The sequence below is a fragment of the Sceloporus occidentalis genome, unplaced genomic scaffold (genome assembly GCF_023333645.1).
Source record: "Sceloporus occidentalis isolate IW3139 unplaced genomic scaffold, rSceOcc1.0.p SCAF_6, whole genome shotgun sequence".
In the NCBI taxonomy this organism is placed as follows: domain Eukaryota; kingdom Metazoa; phylum Chordata; class Lepidosauria; order Squamata; family Phrynosomatidae; genus Sceloporus; species Sceloporus occidentalis.
In genome coordinates, this window is record NW_028316986.1 from 52025724 (window position 1) to 52044993 (window position 19270).

At 41.0% G+C, this 19270-nt stretch overlaps 1 protein-coding gene across 2 annotated transcripts in view; it reads left to right on the forward strand.

Moving 5' to 3' along the window:
• MDGA1 (MAM domain containing glycosylphosphatidylinositol anchor 1) overlaps positions 1-18226 on the forward strand; it is a 387001-nt gene extending 368775 nt beyond the window's left edge. The window contains exons 15-17 of one of the 2 annotated variants that reach the window (XM_089529603.1): positions 5193-5317; positions 12856-12964; positions 13995-18226. In XM_089529603.1, coding sequence (XP_089385729.1) covers positions 5193-5317; positions 12856-12964; positions 13995-14086 — 326 coding nt within the window. In that variant the 3' untranslated portion in view covers positions 14087-18226. The remainder of the gene's footprint in view (positions 1-5192; positions 5318-12855; positions 12965-13994) is intronic. The other variant, XM_089529604.1, reaches the window with a different exon arrangement.
• The last annotated feature ends 1044 nt before the right edge of the window (positions 18227-19270 follow it).

Here is a 19270-nt window from a genome sequence, read left to right on the forward strand (position 1 = left end):
AATAGATTTTAAGTCAAACATTGACCTGTAATCAATGTAACATTTATTTTGTATTTTTACCCTGTTTTTCCTCCAGGGAGTTCATACACCCGCCCCCCCCCCCCCCCCCCACACACACACACACTGTTATCCTCATAAAAGGCTAAGAGATTATAAACTGATCCAGGGTCATCTAGTGAGTTTTGCGGCTCACTTGAAATATGAATTTCGGTCTTGCTAGTGCTAAGCCAACAATCTAACTACTTACTACATTTAATAGTTATCAAACATGGGCCAAGATCCTACATTGCCCAGCATAGAGTTAGAGGTTCACAGGTAAAACTCCTCTATGGCTCCCTACACACCACCCCAAAGACTCAAAGGCTTGCTTGTGTTAGCCCCTCAATGGCAGTTTCTTGGCTAGTGGAGAGCAGCAGGGAGGGATCAAAGAAGCACCCAGGCTATGTCCCATGGCAAAGCACAGATTTATAACCTCTTCCCCTAGTGGCAGATTGGAGATTATCACACGAGCTCACATTCTCACCCTGATCATGTTAATGAAAAGAGACATATACATACCAGTATGGGAGCAGTCCTCATCAAATGTCTTTATGAAATTGCAGGGTTGCCGCTGTAGCAGCCATTGCCAGTCCATGATGCTCTTTCCCAGACTGCTCTTTAATCTTGCCTCCCTGACCTATTGCTCTGCCTAGTACACCTTTTGGGTTTTTAATTTTTTTATTTTGGTTACTCACTTTTTTACACAACTTAAACATTATGACAATTTGATTTAAAGAGGGGGGGGGGGGGGGAGAAAGGTTCTTTTTTCAAAAAAGAAAAGAAAAGAAAACCAGACTGATTAGGGATAGCAGGAGTATGTGGCAAAAGGGAGAGAGGAGGAGACGGCAATTGTGTGACTGGCTAATGGCAGGGCTGCAGGATGCAGGATGCCTATCACACACAGAGCTAATGTCACAGCAATGATATCAATAGCAACAGTCATAGGTGGAGGACAGACCAGCTCTAGTTTCACCTGATAAGGATCAGCTATAGACTTGTCTACCCTGCTTTAATTCCACTTTTCAGCCTTGTGTGATAATCTCCATTATGTCATTAGTCTGTGTTTGGCTATGAAGCTTAGCCAGATGCTTCTCTGATCTTCCTCTTGTTCTCCACCATCCACGGAATGGCCATTCAGAGGGGCCAACACAGCAAAATCATGGGTCAGGAGGGTTTTCAGTGGTTACTGGGAGTGGGAAAGAATACCAACTTCCACAACAACAACAACAACAACACACTCAGGTGGAATAGAATCATAGAATCACAGAGTTGGAAGAGACTGCAAGGGCCATCCAGTCCAACCCCTTGCCATGCAGGAAATCTAAATCAAAGCATCCCCAACAGATGGCCATCCAGCCTCTGTTTAAAGACCTCCAAGGAGGGAGATTCCACCACACTCCAAGGGAGTGTGTTCCACTGTTGAACAACTCTTAATGTCAGGAGATTCCTCCTAATGTTGAAGTGGAATTTCTTTTCCTGTAGCTTGCATTAATTGTTCCTGTTCTCTGGAGCAGCAGAAAACAAGCTAGCTCCCTCCTCAATGTGACATCCCTTCAAGTATGTAAAAAAGGCTATCATATCACCTCATAACCTTCTCTTTTCCAGGCTAAACATCCCCAGCTCCCTAAGTCGTTCCTCATAGGACATGGTTTCCAGACCCTTCACCATCTTAGTGGCCTTCCTTTGGACATGCTCCAGTTTCTCCACATCCTTTTTAAATTGTGGTGCCCAGAACTGGACACAATATTCCAGTTGGAGTCTGACCAGAGCAGAATAGAGTGGCACTATTATTTCCTTTGATCTAGACCAGGGCTGCATAAGATGTGGCCAGGGACTGGATGCAGCCCACCAAAGGATTTCTGGAGGCTCGGGGCCCCATTGTCAGGAGGAGGGGGAATGTCCTGGCTCCCAGAGTCCTCACCCAATCCCACGGGTGTTTGGAGAATGGGAGCAATGGACTCTTCCCCCAGAGTTTGCCTCTGCCTCCCAGGGGAGCTTTTGCTGGGAGCAGGCTTACAGCTCCTCTCACCCCCACTGGCCAGGCAGGCCCAGAAGGAGGAACAAGGACGTCCGCCCACTGTGTTGTCCTCCTCCTCCTCCTCTGCTGAGTCGTTCACCTTTGAGTGGCCTGGGGATTTTGCCAGGCAGGCAGCCTTGCTGCTTGAAGGTGAATGACTCAGCGGAGGAGGAGGAAGACAACATGGTGAGTAGGTGTCCTTGTCTCTTTCCCCCATCCTCTTTTGTCTCTTTCCCCCTTTGCTGGGTGGGCAGCCTTGTGAGGAGGAGGAGGAGAGTGAGGATGGGAGAAAGAGAGGAGGATGCCCAACCACTGCATTGTCCTCCTCCTTCTCCTCTGCTGAGTTGTTTGCTTTTGAGCGGCCTTGGGGTTTTGCCAGCCGGGCAGTCAGGCCACTCCAAAGTGAACGACTCGGCAGAGGAGGAGGAGGACAACACGATGGGTGGGTGTCCTTGTCTCTTTCCCTCATCCTCTTCCCCTTCCTCATCTTCTGGAAGGAAAGAAAGAAAGGAAAGGAAAGAAGGGAGGAAAGAAAGAAAGAAAGAAAGAAAGAAAGAAAGAATCAAGGAAGTGAAAAAGTGAAGAAGGAAAGAAAGGAGGGGGGGATGGATGGAGGGATGAAGGCAGGAAGGAAGCAGGGAAAGGAAGAAAGGAGGAAGGGAGGAAAGAAGGAAGGAAAGAAAGAAATGAAGGAAGAAGGAAGGAAGAAAAGGAGGGAGTGTGGGAGAGAGGAAAGAAGGAAGCAGGGAAAGAAAGAAAGAAGGGAGGGAGGGAGGGATTAAGTAAAGAAAGAAAAAAGGGAGGGAGGGAAGAAGGAAGCAGGGAAAGAAAGAAATTAGGGAGGGAGGAGGGAGGGAGGGGATGCTTTGCCCCTTGGTAGGGTGATTAGTCTTTCCCTCCTTTCCCCTGACATGTCTCCCAGCTTAGCCTTCCTGTCCAGGAGGGATTCCACAATGTCTTCTATTTTTAGCATGGCTAAGAAGTATGGATTTGCATATTGCTTCCAGCGTTTATTTGGTCATGCCTCCCATTTTTTAATGTCCAACATTTCACCTAAATATCCTACATTTCACCTAAAACTATTGGCAGCCCGAACAACCTTAGCTGATTTTAATTCTGGCCCTTACATTCTTCCAAGTAGGCACCCCTGATCTATACACTATACTTCTATTGATGCAGCCTAAAATCGCATTGGCCTTGTTAGCTGCTGCATCGCACTGTTGATTTATTTTCAATCTACTTGGACTCCCAGATCCTTTTCACGCGTAGTCTCATTCAGCCAGGTGTCACCCATCCTATATCTGTGCATTTCATTTTTCCGCCCTAAGTGCAATACTTTACATTTCTCTGTGTTGAAATTCATTTTGTTAGCTTTGGCCCAGCTTTCTAATCTATTCAAGTCATTTTGAATTTTGATGCTGTCCTCTGCGTTATTAGCTACTCCTCCAAGTTTGGTGTCATCTGCAAATTTGATAAGTATGCCCCCATTTCTGTCATCCAAGTCATTGATAAAGATGTTGAATATCACTGGGCACAGGACAGAACCCTGTGGGACCCCACTGGTTCCTTCTTTCCAGGATGAAAAGGAGCCATTGTTGAGCACCCTTTGGGTTCAGCCAGTCAACCAATTACAAATCCATGTAACAGATACGTCATCTAGCCCACATTTTACAAGCTTGTTTGCAAGAATGTCATGGGAAACCCTGTCAAAGGCCTTACTGAAATCAAGATATACCATATCCACAGCATTGCCTTCATCTACCAAACTGGTAATTTTATCAAAGAAAGAGATTAGATTTGTCTGGCAAGACTTGTTTCTCTGAAACCAGTGTTGATGTTTTGTGATTATGGAATTGCCTTCTGGGTGTTCACAGACTCTTTGTTTAATGATCTGATCTAGAATCTTTCCTGGTATTGATGTCAGACTAACTGGATGATAATTATTGGGATCCTCTTTTTTTCCCTTTTTGAAGATGGGAACAATATTTGCCCTCCTCCAGTCTGCTGGGACTTCTCCTGTTCTCCAGGAGTTCTCAAAGATTATTGCCAATGGCTCTGATATTACATTTGCCAGTTCTTTTAATACCCTTGGATGTAATTCATCAGGTCTTGGAGACTTAAATTTATTTAGATTAACCAGATATCCCTGTACTATCTTTTTACTTATTCTGTGCTGAAATTGCCCTATTCTGTCCTGTGTTCCATTATCCTCAGGCTGAGCACCCTTGGTGGACTTGGCTTACCTATGTCACTAACAAGATCCTGGACACTAATTGCAAGCCCGTTTTCCAAACAGGCTGACTTAGGTATGAATCAGGATGTGCCTCTTACTACTCAGGCATGTCCCATAGATGATTGAGTCAATGTTTTTGCTACCTGTGAATTCAAAGATTTTGAACATTTGGAGCGCTTGTGACTTGGGGTCAGTCATAGCACAGATCACGTGGTGACCATGGTTAAAAAAGAAAACCAGAACAGTTAATTAGCTGTACATATAAGAAGAACAGGAGTTGATGACAAGGTACGCAACACGCCTTTCTTATGGGAGGCATGTCAGTCAGGTAGCCTGACAGACAAAGAATTAACTATATTCTTGGGATGAATCTAAAGGGGTAACACTTCACATGGAAAGAAATTCCTTTTAAACTAATGTCTTTCCTTCCTGCCTGCTGCAATGAACTATGTATGGACTTTTGAATAGCTTGTGGTGATGTGTATCTCATTCACAGGAAGAATAAATATGCAAGATTTAACACAAATGCAAATGTAAATTGCAGAGTCAGCTCAAGACATTTTGCTGCCTGACATGGAATAGCTAACAGTGTCTCTTGCCCCATTGAGGGGCATAGTACCCAGAACCAGTCAAGCCTGTTTTGGCACTGGAGGGAGAAAATCCTTCAAACACCTCTCCCCGCCTCTAGCTGTAACAAATACAATACATCATTAAAAAAATTAAATAGCTAATAATTTTCTGCCCTTCTGTGACAGCCAGAATCTCCTGGGTGGCTCTATCATTCTCCTTCATGGTGCACTTGGCTCTTTGTTGATTGAAACCCCCCCTCCAAAAAAGAAGGAAAGGAAATGGTTGCTGTGGAGAAGTAGTGTGACTCCAGTGTCTGGTGCCACTCTCTTACAGGCTCCTTAAATCTCTTGGTTCACGTGAAGAATAAACAGCCCACTCAAGCCTTGTCACTCAAAGGGGACAAAGGAAATACGTGGCAACAAGCACATGTTCCTATCAACCCTGCAGGACCTTTCCAGGTAAGCAGATATACGGGGGACCTCAAGGACACAGCTGCCTAGCATGGGTGCCTGGTATGAGTTAGTAAAGCCAATGGCAAAAGAGGCCCAGAGCCAGTACATTTTTAGTACTGTGACTGTGGAAAAGTAATCATAAGGCTTAGGACCACTTATCAATATGCAGGCTGTTTCTATCTTGGACAGCCAGATACCAGTGTTACTGTTTAACACCTGGTTACTATTTGTGACATGTATGTACTCAAGAAGAATAGATCTTCCATGGGCCTCCTATTACAGGTTAGCTGGTGTGACGTGCCTTTCTCCCCTGCAGTGATATCTCACTTTCTGTACATGAATAGATAGCCTGAGCAATGGTTTGTGAAAGCTGTTGTGCTGTGACTACTTTGTCATTGATGAATGGCTATCTTTCTATGGGACATTGGTTAGAAGTAGCTGTTACAGTAAATATGTGGCTGACAACAACAACATCACCCCCACACTATACTATAGATGTACAGCAGAGGGGTGAACCCAAAAGACCTTTGACCTTCACATTGGTGTAATGGTAAGTATCCTTGCCTGTCACTCAAGAGAAGATGACTCAATTCCCCACAGGGAAATCTGCACTTAGAGGAAGGTCCATAATTTAGGGCTTGAGTACTTGCTTTGCATGTAGAAGGTTAAACCCCTGGCATGATAGATAAAGCTGGAAAAGCCCTCAGTCAGGTACATGGTGCAGTGGCTTGACACCCTCCTAGCTCCTCCTCACACAATAATATAGAGTATACTAATGGCATCTTCAACAAAATTCATCCTGTCCAGGACTCCAGACAGTTGTTCATGCCCTTTATAAAAAAAAATGATACCATGCTCAGTGTCTCCACTGTGATTACATGGAATCATGTTGTGCCACTGAGCTGAAAGTGTTCCTTTTCCCACAAACAGCTGCCAGTGAGAATGAGTACATTGCCTTCTCATTTCAATGGAGTGGCACCTAGAGTTTGGGATGTTACTTTATAAAAATGGTACAAATCATGTCAAGAAAACCCCAAGTTAAGGACGCCTTAGGGTTGACTTGAAGGCACACAACAACAAAGATGTGATTTTACAATGATAATTTTATTATAATTTTAAAGTAACTCTCTGCTTTCCCACTTCTCAAAAAGTAGTTAAAATCGTTTTAAAAACGTGAATACTACAAGCAGCTAGTCTGTGGTACAAAATGCATTCTCCTTCCACCCACCTTAATGTCACGATAAGGCAGCAACACTTGAACCATGCAATATTTCAAGCTACACACTCTTGGAATCATATAAGAAATGTTAAAAGATGCAATTACATTAGAAAGGAAGTGAAATAAGGTATCAATCAAGTCTGTCAATAATACTTAGTTGTTATTTTGTAAAAATGTATAGATTATTCTTTTTAACCATTATTTATATTTTTGTTTGCTTGTTTGTTTGTTTGTCTGTTTGTTTGTTTGGTATACTTTGTTCTAATCTGTGTTGTGAGCCACTTTGGGTTCCATATTGGGAGAAAGGCAGGATATAAAAATTTAAAATGCTAGCTGGTTACTTCCAAACTTGGGTGATGGCACCAGGGGGGAAAAAGGAAGGAAAACTGAGTGCACTGCTTTCAGTGGCAACTATATTTCATGGAATGGCTCATTCCTGACTTGAGGACAACTGTGTTAGAAGGTATCTTTAATTTCTGAACCAAATTGTTGCTTCTGTTGTAATTGATTAGCAGTAAATGTTGTATGCCCTTCATTATTGGTTATAGGATGCTACAATTGGCTGCCCCTGCTCCTGTGTGTTTAGCAATATCTTGACCCACAGAAATTGAGCAGGTAAAGTTTTTCTTGATATGGAGATAAATAGGAGAAAAAATTGACTTGCTCTGTATGTCACAACTGGCAACCCTGCTTTGTTATGTCAGGGTTTTTTATTATTGTGGAATGAGTCTGTGCAAAGTTTAGGATCCAATACAATAGTTTGCTGTGCCTTTTGTGAGTATTAAGATAGGTACCCATTATGACTTTGACTACAGTTGTTAATGAGTACTGTGCCCTAATTAGGTTTTCAATATAGGCTTTCTTTCTGGATAGATGTTATCTAAAGGGTAAAATGTATAAGAGCTATTTAATATCAAGCATTAGGTAAACGTATGAAGATTATTTTGTGATTAATACACTGTTTTAACTCTATTAAAATCAGTGTTAGAATTAGGAAGTCCCACTTAGACCTCTAATATAGGTCTTTGGACTTCTTTCAATGCCTGGAAGGCATCTTACCATCAGTAGAGAGAGGATGTTAAAATAAGTTGTGCCCAATAACATTACCATAGACTGATTCAGTAAACAGAGTTGCTTCTGTGCTTAGGGTCTAAGATACTGATTTTTAAAAATCCAAAATCAAAACATTGTAACCCACACTCTGGAATCTGCCATTCAAAGGAAACCATAGCTTCCATTCTGAATTCTTTGGGTATATCTACACTAAAGACTTAAAACCTTTAGAAGCCATTCACTGTCCTCAGAGAATTCTAGAAACCACAGTTTCAGGACGTACATCAGGATCACAACAATTTCTGTTAGGACCTTATCACACTACACTGTTATAGTGCTATTATTCTACTTTAACTGCGATAGATGCCTCCTGTGGAATCCTGGGATTTGCTGTTTCATATGGAGCATTTAGAACTTTTGGTACTCACTAAACTATAAACCCAAGAATTCCTTATGATGTTGCCATGGCAGTTAAAATAGAATAATAGTGTGATAGTAATCCATGGCAAATGGCAGTTTCTAGGATGGAATTGAGGGGGGGGGGGAGCCATAATAGCTGAATGGGTTTTGAAAACCCAACATAAATCTGTAATATAAACAGGGATTGTAGCTGAGAACATACAGGGCCACACACATTTATTTATAAATAATAATAAATAGAACTTTAATTTATATCCCGCTTTTCTGTGACAAGACAATCAAAGAGGCTACAGCATGTTAAAATCCACATTTACAAATTTATGTCCCAAATCCCCCCCCTTAAAACAGGATTAAACAAATTACAATTAAAACATCTATTAAAACACAATAAAATACAGCGAGGACAGAACGGTGGGCTGATACATGATGTGGGGGGCAGTCATTCTGTGGCCGGGCACTTTTATTCAGGAGCTTTATTATTTTGAGAGCTTTTGTTTTGTGCACTACAGGTGTTTATTCCTAAAGTGTTTACTGTGAACTTTATCCCCTGCCTCTTCTTTTCTGTGTTCAGTGGATGATTTTTTTTTTATGAATTCGTGAATGTGGTATGGCTGTGTACATTTGATTTGTTCTTGCTTAGCTCAGAAGTGCATAGCATGCTTTTGGGTGCTGTAAAGCAATAATCGGGTTACTTGCGAATGTGCTGTTGATTGCTTATAGCTCAGTTATTGCTGTGCACTTAATGGCAACAAGGATGGCTACTAATTTGTTATCAGTTGGTTGCGTATTGAGCCTGCTCCAGCATGTATCGGTTTTGGCTCACAGGATGAGCATTGTCTATTTCTTTAGTAATGATTCTGACTTCTGCACCATTTAGATTTGACAGTGAAGGAAACATTAACAGCAGTGCTTGTGAATTCTGGCTTCCATACACATGCATGTATGTTGCAATTTGGAAGTGTGCCACAAGGCTTATTTCCCTTCTTCTGCCTGACTTATGTGTTTCTTGTCAGGCCACAAGAACTGGAGATTGCCCAGACCAGTTCCAAATGACTGCATCAAAGTGACCTACAGACACATCTAAACTACTGCATCATTTTCCCACCTAACTTTTCAAAACCCTTAGTATAATGTTAAGTGTATGCATAGTGGTGAGATGGACAGAGAGGGGAATAGCTTTGCTGTAGGGAAATAAGTCTGCAATCCCATCCCCAAGCATCTGGGAGTAACCATTTAGGAATTTTGCCACAAGATACTGGGAGAGGAAAACTGTGTCACTCTTCACTAATTAGCTCACAGCCAATCTCCAGCTGGTGTTTGTGGCCAACAAATTTCCATATAGCAATCAAATCGTCCCAAATGTATTTAAGGATAAACACATTTAGGAATGTGTATATTTAGGAAAGAAATCCAGCATGGTGTAATGGTTTGTGTGTTAGACTATGACTCCACTCAGCCATGGAAACCTGCAAGTCACATTCTCTCATCCTTAGAGGAAGGCAAAGGCAAATTTGAACAAATCTTGCAAAGAAAACGCTGTGATAAGTTCACCTTAGGGTCTCTATAAGCCAGAAATAAACTGAAGGCACACAACAATAACCACAACAACAACAAACATTTAGTAAAAATATATATTTGGAAATACATGTTTTGTAAGAAATAAATTCAAAAAATATGAAGGAGAATTTCCTTTAGTTAGCAACTTGATAAGAATTTATAAAATTCACACTTTCCAAGTCAGTATGCAAATCAGGATGCAGTTATCACAACTGTACCTCTCAAAATGTTGTAGTGCAATTTTCCAAACAAAAAATGTGCACAAAAGTGCATATATTACTGAAAAATGTACAAATACATTAAGGGGAATTGTTTGCAAAACATGTATACTTTTTAGACTCACATTGTGGGTATTTTAAAACAGAATATCCAATTATATAATGTGTATGTTAGGAAAAAGACATGAAAATGTATACAAATTTCAGTGCTGGCTTTTTAAAAATAATCATCATCATCATCATCATTAACTGGTGAGGAAACCAAATAAAACTAATTCAATACTGGAAAAATTAAAAAGAGAGAGACACCTAAATTGGCAGATTTATTCATTCCTATCAAAAATAAATTTTCAAAGAGAAATATTTATGCAGTTTTTTTTTAAAATGGGAATGAATGTGGGAATGGGATGGAACGGACATAAAAATGAACACACAACAAACCGACACAGACTGGGAGTATGTTCATATGTCCACCCATGTTTGCCACAGCTGAAAGTGTTGGATTTGCCTTAACATACTAGAAGAGCATTGTTGATTTGTGGGAGATGGAATCTCCCAGACTGTATAATAAAGAGACATCCCTTGAGGCTCTCTCCTTGCTGAGTATGTGGGCAGAGCACATTTTGTATAGGGCTTTGTCTCATATGGAGACAGTGGATGGCTTGTAGCCACCTCGTGTGTAATAGAACATAAATGTAGAGGTTGTTTATGCTCCTTAGAGAATGGGAGGCAACAGAACCTTTGCTCTAAGCTGCCCGGAAAGTCTTGTAACCATGGGAACAATACAGGTGACATAGCCTAATGAAGCTTTACCTGTCAGGCTTTGAGAAGGAAGGAGGTCTGGATGAACAGTGCTTCATGGAAGTGCACCAGAGATATTTTAACACTAGAGCAAGTAATCCTCCCTCAAGCTGAGACTGATGGTGCAGTTCAACTCATCCCTCTGTAGCCCACTATTTTGGTGACCTAGGCCATAGTCTGAAGTTCAAGTATAGGGCACATAGCAAAATAATAATGACCCATTAAAATAAATGGGACAATCAAGAGGAATATACAGGAAGGAATCACATCTTAGTGGCTAACCACATGCTATGTACACAGAATATCCCAGGAACAATTCCCGGCATCTGCAGTTAGGGCTGGAAAAAAGTCTTGTGTGAAACCCAAAACAACCACTAACAGTCCTTGTCAATAATACTGGGCTCGGTGAACCAATGGCCTGCTTCAGTATAAGGCAGCTTCTCCTGCTCCTCTATAAATATCTACAGATGCTCAATGATTTCAATCCATCCCAAAAAATGTAAGTCATTTGCATTGCTCCAGAAAGATTGCTCATACATAGATTTGATCAAGCTTCCAAACAAAATACTTTGTTCCAATCTACAGAATGAAGTGGACATATGAGCTAGTAGAATGGAAAGTTGCTACTACTCCAGGCTGCAAGTTTGCAGTCCACATTACAAAATAAATAAAAGTTTGCTTTGGATGTGGTAACCTAGTGCAGTTTGGTGCAGCCATTTCCTTGTGGTAGTTAACAACCTCTGGAGAACTCATTAGGTGAGGAAGTACCAAATGTCTGATCACCTATGTTTCACTGTGATGGCATACTGTCCACAATTCTGATACTGATATTCTGCTTAATGTGGTCTGACATCTGTAGTTGTCAGGGGGGAGGCTCATTCAATGAAGTATGTCTCACATCAAGAAAACAATACTGCAGAAGACAACCAAGAAGTGATAACAATTTACCCCAAGAGACCAAAGGATTTTGTTTGAAATGTGATGTCACACTCATTTGGTTGTTATGCCACCAAATTTATAGCTCAATCCTGTGCATTACTTCTCAGAAATAAGTTCTAATGACCAGTGTGTGATCCAGGGATGGACAAAGTGCAGCTCTAGATGTCATTGAACTGCAGCACCCATTAGCCCTATTCACACGTGGGAGTACACCACATTGACCATAGTGCTACTTATATCTGAGTAAACATGCACAAGATTCCGCTGCATATACTATATTCTTACATGGGGCCAGGTCTGCACCTCATTAATTCACCATTGCCAGGCTTCTTTGATGGAAATTATGACCATTGAAGGGGACAAAAAACCAACATGCATTTGAAAAGTAGTACAGTCAGTCCTTGATATCCACAGACTTGCCATCCATGGATTCAAGCATCCATGGATGGCAAGCCAGCATTGCCCCCAATTGTGGTGCATGTGCGTGGCTATACTGCCATTAGGGACAGCCCCCTTTGTCCCATGGCAGTGCATGCACACGGCCATACTGCCATTAAGTTCCATCATCCCCAGTGGTGGTGCGGCCCTGTGCATGCGCCACCACAGGACAACAGGGGCTATCCCTAATGGCGGCGGATCCACATGCACGCACCACCATTGGAGACAATGGAAGTTGAACATCCATGGATTTTGTTATCTGTGGAGGGGTCTGGAACAGATCCCCCATGGACACCAAGGACTGACTGTATCTGTATACTGTATATTTGATGTTTCAACCTGCCAAATGAATTATAATCTTAGAAGTGCATTCTCAATTGATTGTTAGTGTTGTTAAGTGCCATCAAGTCGGCTTTGACTTTTGACAATCCTATGAATGAGAGGCCTCCAAGGCCCCTATTATTAATGGCCCTGCTCAGGTTTTGCCAACTCAAGAGAGTGGCTTTTTTGATCGAGTCTACCCACCCATAATGCAGTCTTCCTCTTTTCGTACTGAGTTCCACTTTGCTGAGTGTTATCATCTTTCAGACAGGTCATGCCACCTTATGAATAGCCTCCGTTTAGTGATTTTGGCTTTTACAAAGAATAGAAGCTTGATTTGTTCTAGGACCCATTTATTTGTCTGTAATCTTTATTTGTCTTTTATGAGTTTGTAATAGGATATTATAAATCCATTGGCTTCAATACAGTTTTAGATAAGTTTTCTCTGCTGTGGTTTTTCCTTTCTCTCTCTTTGTAACATTCTCTTTATTTACATCATAGAGAATGGTAGTATATGGAATTGGACTCTTAGATTGCCCCATGAAAGCCTTTCTAACTCTGATGTTCTCTTCCTTCAGATCATCTTTGAAGGTGTTCGTGGTACAGGCTCTGAGGGAGATATTGCCATTGATGATGTTACTCTAAAAAAGGGTGACTGTCCAAGGAAGCCAATTGTCCCAAATAAGGGTGAGTGTATAATCCTTGTTATAGTGTATGCATATCTATACACCAAATCCAAAAAACTAGGAAAGTTCTACATATTGACATGAGAAGGAGGGACATTCATTATTGACTGGGGTGTGGCATCCCTACCTCATTTGATTGCTTCACTTTGTAAAGGTGGTAACAGTGGCAGAGATACTATTTTGGGGTGGCTAGATTTTAACCACTTTTCAATACATAATTTTAGAGGCTTTATTGTTCCTCAGAATATTTGCCACTTTGGAGTTAGTTAGCAAAATGATTTTTTTTAAAGAAACCCCAGTGATAAAGGGTAACAATAATTAAGAGAAATAGCCACAGGGCACAAACTAGAACCTCTCTATTAATAAGCATTAACCTTTATTGATTGCAATATACATCCTGAGGCAAAGAAACAACTTCTAAAATTATGAAGAAATGTTTCTCTATATATCTGTCTGAAATCACTCTCTGCCTCCCGACAGTCACAAAATCAGTTATACCAGAAAGGAAGGCAGTTTTTCATTAACTTTTATTGATATGATACATTCCAATGAGATTTACTTCAAAGAAAACGTGCTTAGAGCGTTGGTAAGTGAAAGTCAGTTTGATGCTTCTGTTAAATAATATTTAAAGTATTGAGAAGAACTATTGTTCAGTTTTAAAGAACATACTTTTGCAGACAGAATGTCCCAAGATTACTTCCTGGCATGTAGCATCTACAGAAATGCCCATGGATACCCATAACAATTTTGAGTAGGCAATTTTGGACTAGATAAAGAGTCTAACCTCATATAAAGCAATTTTGCATATTATCTCATTAAAAATTCTTCATGTGATGAATCTATACTTTTTCATTTTTCAATGGCTGGGAAGGTCTTCAGCCTTTATTTTCATAATACAGCTGTTTGTCTGGTAATATTTATTCTTAGGTTACCCTCTATTCTTTAGTCTACCAATTCATTGCAAAATTACATATTTTGAAAGATGTGGAAGCTTTTCTGTGACTGATAGTTGTCTCATTCTTGTCCTGCAGCAGTGGCCCTTCCGGAAAATGGTGCCGTCATCCAACACAAATCTTCTCTCTGTGGACCTCTCATTTTCTTCCTTTATGTACTGTTCAGATGATAGCAAGCAACTGTTCCAGTCTTCAAACTGAGACATTCCTCCTCCTTTCCTACTTGGTCACCTCTGCTCCTCTTCCTCCCCCTCCTCACTGGCACACCAAAGTGTCCATGTTACCAAAGACTAACAAGCATGACCACACCAAGGGGATCCACTTCAGAACCTGAAGGATTCCTGGAGGAAGTCATCATGTTTAAAAACAAAGCAAGTATGAACAGAAATAAAGACACAAGAGAAAGAGGGAGGAAGCAATGGAAAGAAGAGCTGTGAATGATGGAACAAAAGGCTAAAGTGAAAATGAAAAAGATATTTAAAAGGATAAATGAAAGGGGGAACGGCCATGTTTTCCTACAAATAGTGGACAGGACTTCCTCAGGGAAGTGGGAACTTTTGTTTTAAACAAAAACAAAATATATTAAAGCACAAATTTCTACCAGAACTGTTACCTTATTGACTGCGGAGCCACACTTTCAGAAGACATTTTAGCACAGTGTCCCCCTTCTGGATCTCTGTGTTATGACTTTACCCTGATGGGCTCTGCCAGCCACCTGTCTGCTGCAGCACCACCTCACCCTCTTGCTTCCAAAAGAACATCCCACATGTCTTCATTGGGGGCCACCCCGTCCTTGCATATCGGTGACCATAGATTCTTGCCCCCTCTGCATGTGCTTCAGAGTCTCCATATGCATTTTCAAGACATTCATGTATTTACTTGTTCGTGTGCAATTTGCTTTGAATCATCCTTCACATCTTTGGGGCCCCAACGTCTGACACAGTAAAGCAGAGAAAGAGACCTGTTGTAGACTGTGGAGAAGGATGGAAATCTGGGGCAAACCTAAGCTGCAGGACCAGCTTATTGACATCTTCCACCCACCTCCTTCCCTCACCTCCATCTAAAGTTGTTCAGCTCTTGCTGTGTGTATTCATTTCTGTTCACCATCACACAGGCAGATTGTCAAATTCCAGCACAGAGACTAAAACAAAAACCCCTTTGGTTAAGGGTCAAAGCAAGGTGGCACTGTAGTCAGTCAGTGTCAAAGCCTGAGCATCAGAAGCCTTAAGGCAAGGATCTCCTCTAATTTTTTTAGTGTTAATTTATCTTATCTCCCATTCCCTTTGTGCAAGTCAACTGCTTCATTTTTTTAAAAAAATGCAGGGAGAATCATATACTATCTTTAATTTTCTCCTGATTCCCTCCCCAAGTTGTCCTTATCACTTCTGAAATTGCAATATTTGCATGTTAATTGTGGTACCTACTTTTGGCATATTACTAAGTGCAGGGTGCTGAAATCATGAGGCTTGATTTCCTATTCAAGGACAAGCCAGGTGGAGCCTTCAGGTTTTGTGGTGGTCTGAGGAATCAGAGAGTAAAACAGGCTGAACTCCTAGAAATTGAGATAGACAGTGTACTCGTTTCAAAGGGGAAAATCTTTGGATTTCAATGGGAAAAGAAATGCAGACAAAGACTACATGATATTTTCAGGTATGCCACAATACCACTGTGAGGAAATCAGTTATCTCAGGAAAGTCAGATTGTTGCTCCCAAACTTGAGGTAGACAAATGTGAACCTACAAAATCATTAGATCGGACAGTACATTTTGAAGCCAGTAAGAATAAGTCAGAGTCTGTTGCAGCAATAAACTGCTTGGGATAAATCTTACTTATCGCCTTCCTGTAATTAGCAGCATAGACAAGAGAGGGATATCATGTAAATATGTGCACAACACAAGTACATCCATTATTCCCACAATGGGATTTGCATGTGTATTCCAAGAGCAACATGGAACTATTTTAGTTGTAGAATTCCTATCATCCTCCCAAATTTCTTCAATGAATAAGTTTTGGCCTCCCTAGCTAATAACAATAACATATATATCAAGGAGTATTAAAATAATCTAGAAAAAAATAGTAGAGCTTCTCCCCATCAGGCATTTATTTTCACATATAAAAGGAAATAATGTTTTCAAGGCTAGATTCACATTTTCAGTGAAGCTATTAAATATGGTCCTAGCCAATTCAAGTACACAGTTATAGCCAGATTATCTTCAGAGTTCCCATTATTTTGTTTCTGCTCCTCCCAGTGAGGACTCCCTACAGCTGAAAATATTATGATTGATAAGTTCATTCCAAGGGATATCAGAACAATATCCATGCTCCCATATATTAGTAAATTCAGATTTCTGGTCCCCTGGGCTACTGGAAGTACCTAATGTTATCACAGTTATAGAAGATTAAGCAAGGAAGATGCAATCAAAGAAACAAAGGGCAATGGTATGGTGATATATCTGTAGGTCTGCCTGGGTGTATATATGTTGACAGATCATTTATAGCACCTCAGCATTTGCTTCTGTATAGAATTAACATATCTGGATATGATTATATGCTTTCTTCCTCCCAGAAGCGTTCTTACTGCTCAAATTTAGAATTCTTCTTGTCTGCTTCTGCTAATCTAAAAGCAGCATTGACAAAGAATTATGTCTCAGCCATCTCTTACTAAAACAGGGTACAGATAGTAGCTTGTTAAGGAGGCACAGGTTGAAAAAAAGAAGAGAGGTCTAAGACTTCCATGATTAAAGGCAATGATTCCCCCCCACACACACACACACAATGGAGACTGTACCACACTTCCTTCTGATTCAAGGGCTCTTAGAGTCATTGTAGTCCAGTCAGTACTAATAAGATGCCTTCTTTAGCCAGGTGTTTAGACATTAACCTCTTCTTGCTTTCAGCAAGAACTAAAAGCAGATTCAGACAACCAAGAGATACATGCTAGCCACTCAGTAGTTTATCATAGTTATAGGATTTTTAGAACTTGAAGAGATCTTGTAGAATATCCAGCTGCATGGTTAAGCTTAGCACACCCTTCCCTCTTATCTTCCCATGCATGCATTTGAATCTATCCTCAGAAGACTTAACTAGTTTGTTAATGGGAAGTCTGCATTGGACTTGTGCTCTGAACTAGATGTCATAGGGATGAGTTTTCCTTTTGAGCCCTGAAAGCTGAATGCTCTGTCCTAAAGAAGAAACAGCTTCCAGAAGGGAACAAAACATCCTAGGTCTTACTGCTATTTCATATTCTCAGTCACATTTGTATTCTCAGCAATGGAGCAGAACTTGCTCACATTCAAGCAAGTGGCCTTAGGAGGCATTCTGTTCACACACTTACCTGTTCACACACAACTGTGTTCACAGAGTAGGTTTGAAGAAGATGTGTACAGGATTGTACTCACAGAGACCATTTTGTTTTAGACCTTGGAGGCTTAAAGATAGATTGGATTGTGAGTTAACTTTGGGAATTTTGAGTTTGCTTACAAATGAATATTGGTGTTGTTTGAAAGAACAAGAGTGTGAGATGAGCAGTGTAGAGAGGGAAGAGGGAGAAAATGCAGCTCATGAGGCATGGTTGCCTTCCTCTCTGCCCCTGCTCAGGATCAGCATTACTATGTGAGCATCAGTTTATGTGAGAATGGACCAAAGAAGTGCCTATTTACATGTAAAGAATACACTAGATTCTGTTGTTGTGATTGACCAAGTATTCCACTATCAGGTATCTACCAATGAGATATCAGCCTTTTAATCATCATCACCGAAGTCTCAGGGAGCCTCATTTACAGATACTTGCCTCGTTTTCATTCCTCTTTCCTTCCTATGGCTTAGAAATAACAGGGACTCTTTCCTTGGGGGCAAAAGTTGTTCTGAAGTGCCTTGGCTTGTCAGAAATATGAATGCTAAAGGTCTAGATCCAGTCAGCAGAAATCTGCTAGTGCAATGGGACTTCCTCTAGAGGGTTTCCTAGTGCCCTAAAATGGAGGTAGAAAATTGCAGGGAGGAGAAGGAGTTGCTCTTGCTTCTGTGGACAGGAGCTGTTCCATCAGCAAAATGACACCGTTGAATCCTGCCCAAAATGACAAATTTCATAACGTTGTCCAGATTACTAACAGGAGGCACAGAATGAGCTAGTACAACTGTAAGGACGTCCCACTTACTCAAGACAGCATGTCCTATTTGTGGAACCTGTCCAGAACCAAAGTAGCTCATGCTGGAAGGTCAAAAATGTTTGCAAGTTTCAGTTACATTTATCTATGATAGTGCTGGATTGCAGTATTTGGCCCAAACTTTTTTTTAGCGTGCCAGGAGGCAATAAATATACCTTTAAAGAAAAATGGCTGAGGTTTTTGAGCTTTTTTTCTCCTCTCCCTCCCCTCCATACACACACACTGGGGAGGAAAAAAAATCCTATTTGTTGTCAATTGAAAGTTAGTGCCCTCTTTCCAACAGCTCAGTAACATTCCCTTTTTAATTCAGAACAGAACGCACCAAGAAAACAGTGCTATGTCAAGCCTTAGCATCATTCCCAAGGAGGGAAGAGATGGCTGCCCCATGCCCCCCCAAGCCAAAAATCCCCTGGCTACTCCCTCCTTAAAGGTAAGCCCAATTTGAATGTTCTAAGAATTCCTCTACTATTTCCCCCCACCAATATTCTCTTCCAGACCTTTGCAGAAAAACAAATGGTTCCCCAAAGGGGAGGATTTCTACCTAGACTTATTTGAACATTCAGACCTCCCAAGTAAATGTCAGGTACTTCAGTGAAGTACTCTCTGCCACTTAGGAATCAAAAGCTACTTACAGCCTAATAGCTCTCAGGTGTGATGCTGTTATTTAGACTATATATAAAATTATCATTCTGATTTATCAAAGCAGTCCTTTTTTTCTGAGTGCAAAAAGCTTAGCATCCAGTTCCCTAGACATGTGAGCTTTTGAAGATGTAACTAGATGTAAATTAGCTTACAGTTGTAAACCGCTTAGACACTGTTTAGGTGGTATGAAGCGGTATATAAATGAAGCTTGTTTGTTTGTTTAGATTTTGCCATGTTAAGGGAGGGCTGCAGCTTCGTCTGGAGGTAGCATTGTGTGATTGGCCTTCTCTATTGTGTTGGAGTTGTAACATGAAAGATTCCTTCCACCCCAGAGGTGAGGTGCACTGATGCTTCTAAGCAATCATGAGGGATACAACTGTAAATACATGTTCATCTATCATGCTAGGTACCACAAAAAATAGGAGTTACTATTATCTTTATCAAGGTATCTGTTGTACAAGATACAGTAAAATCAAGAGTGCCTTCCAGTTAGACTCAGATTGTGTGTGTATGCTCGCTCGCTCGCTCTCTCTCTCTCTCTCACACACA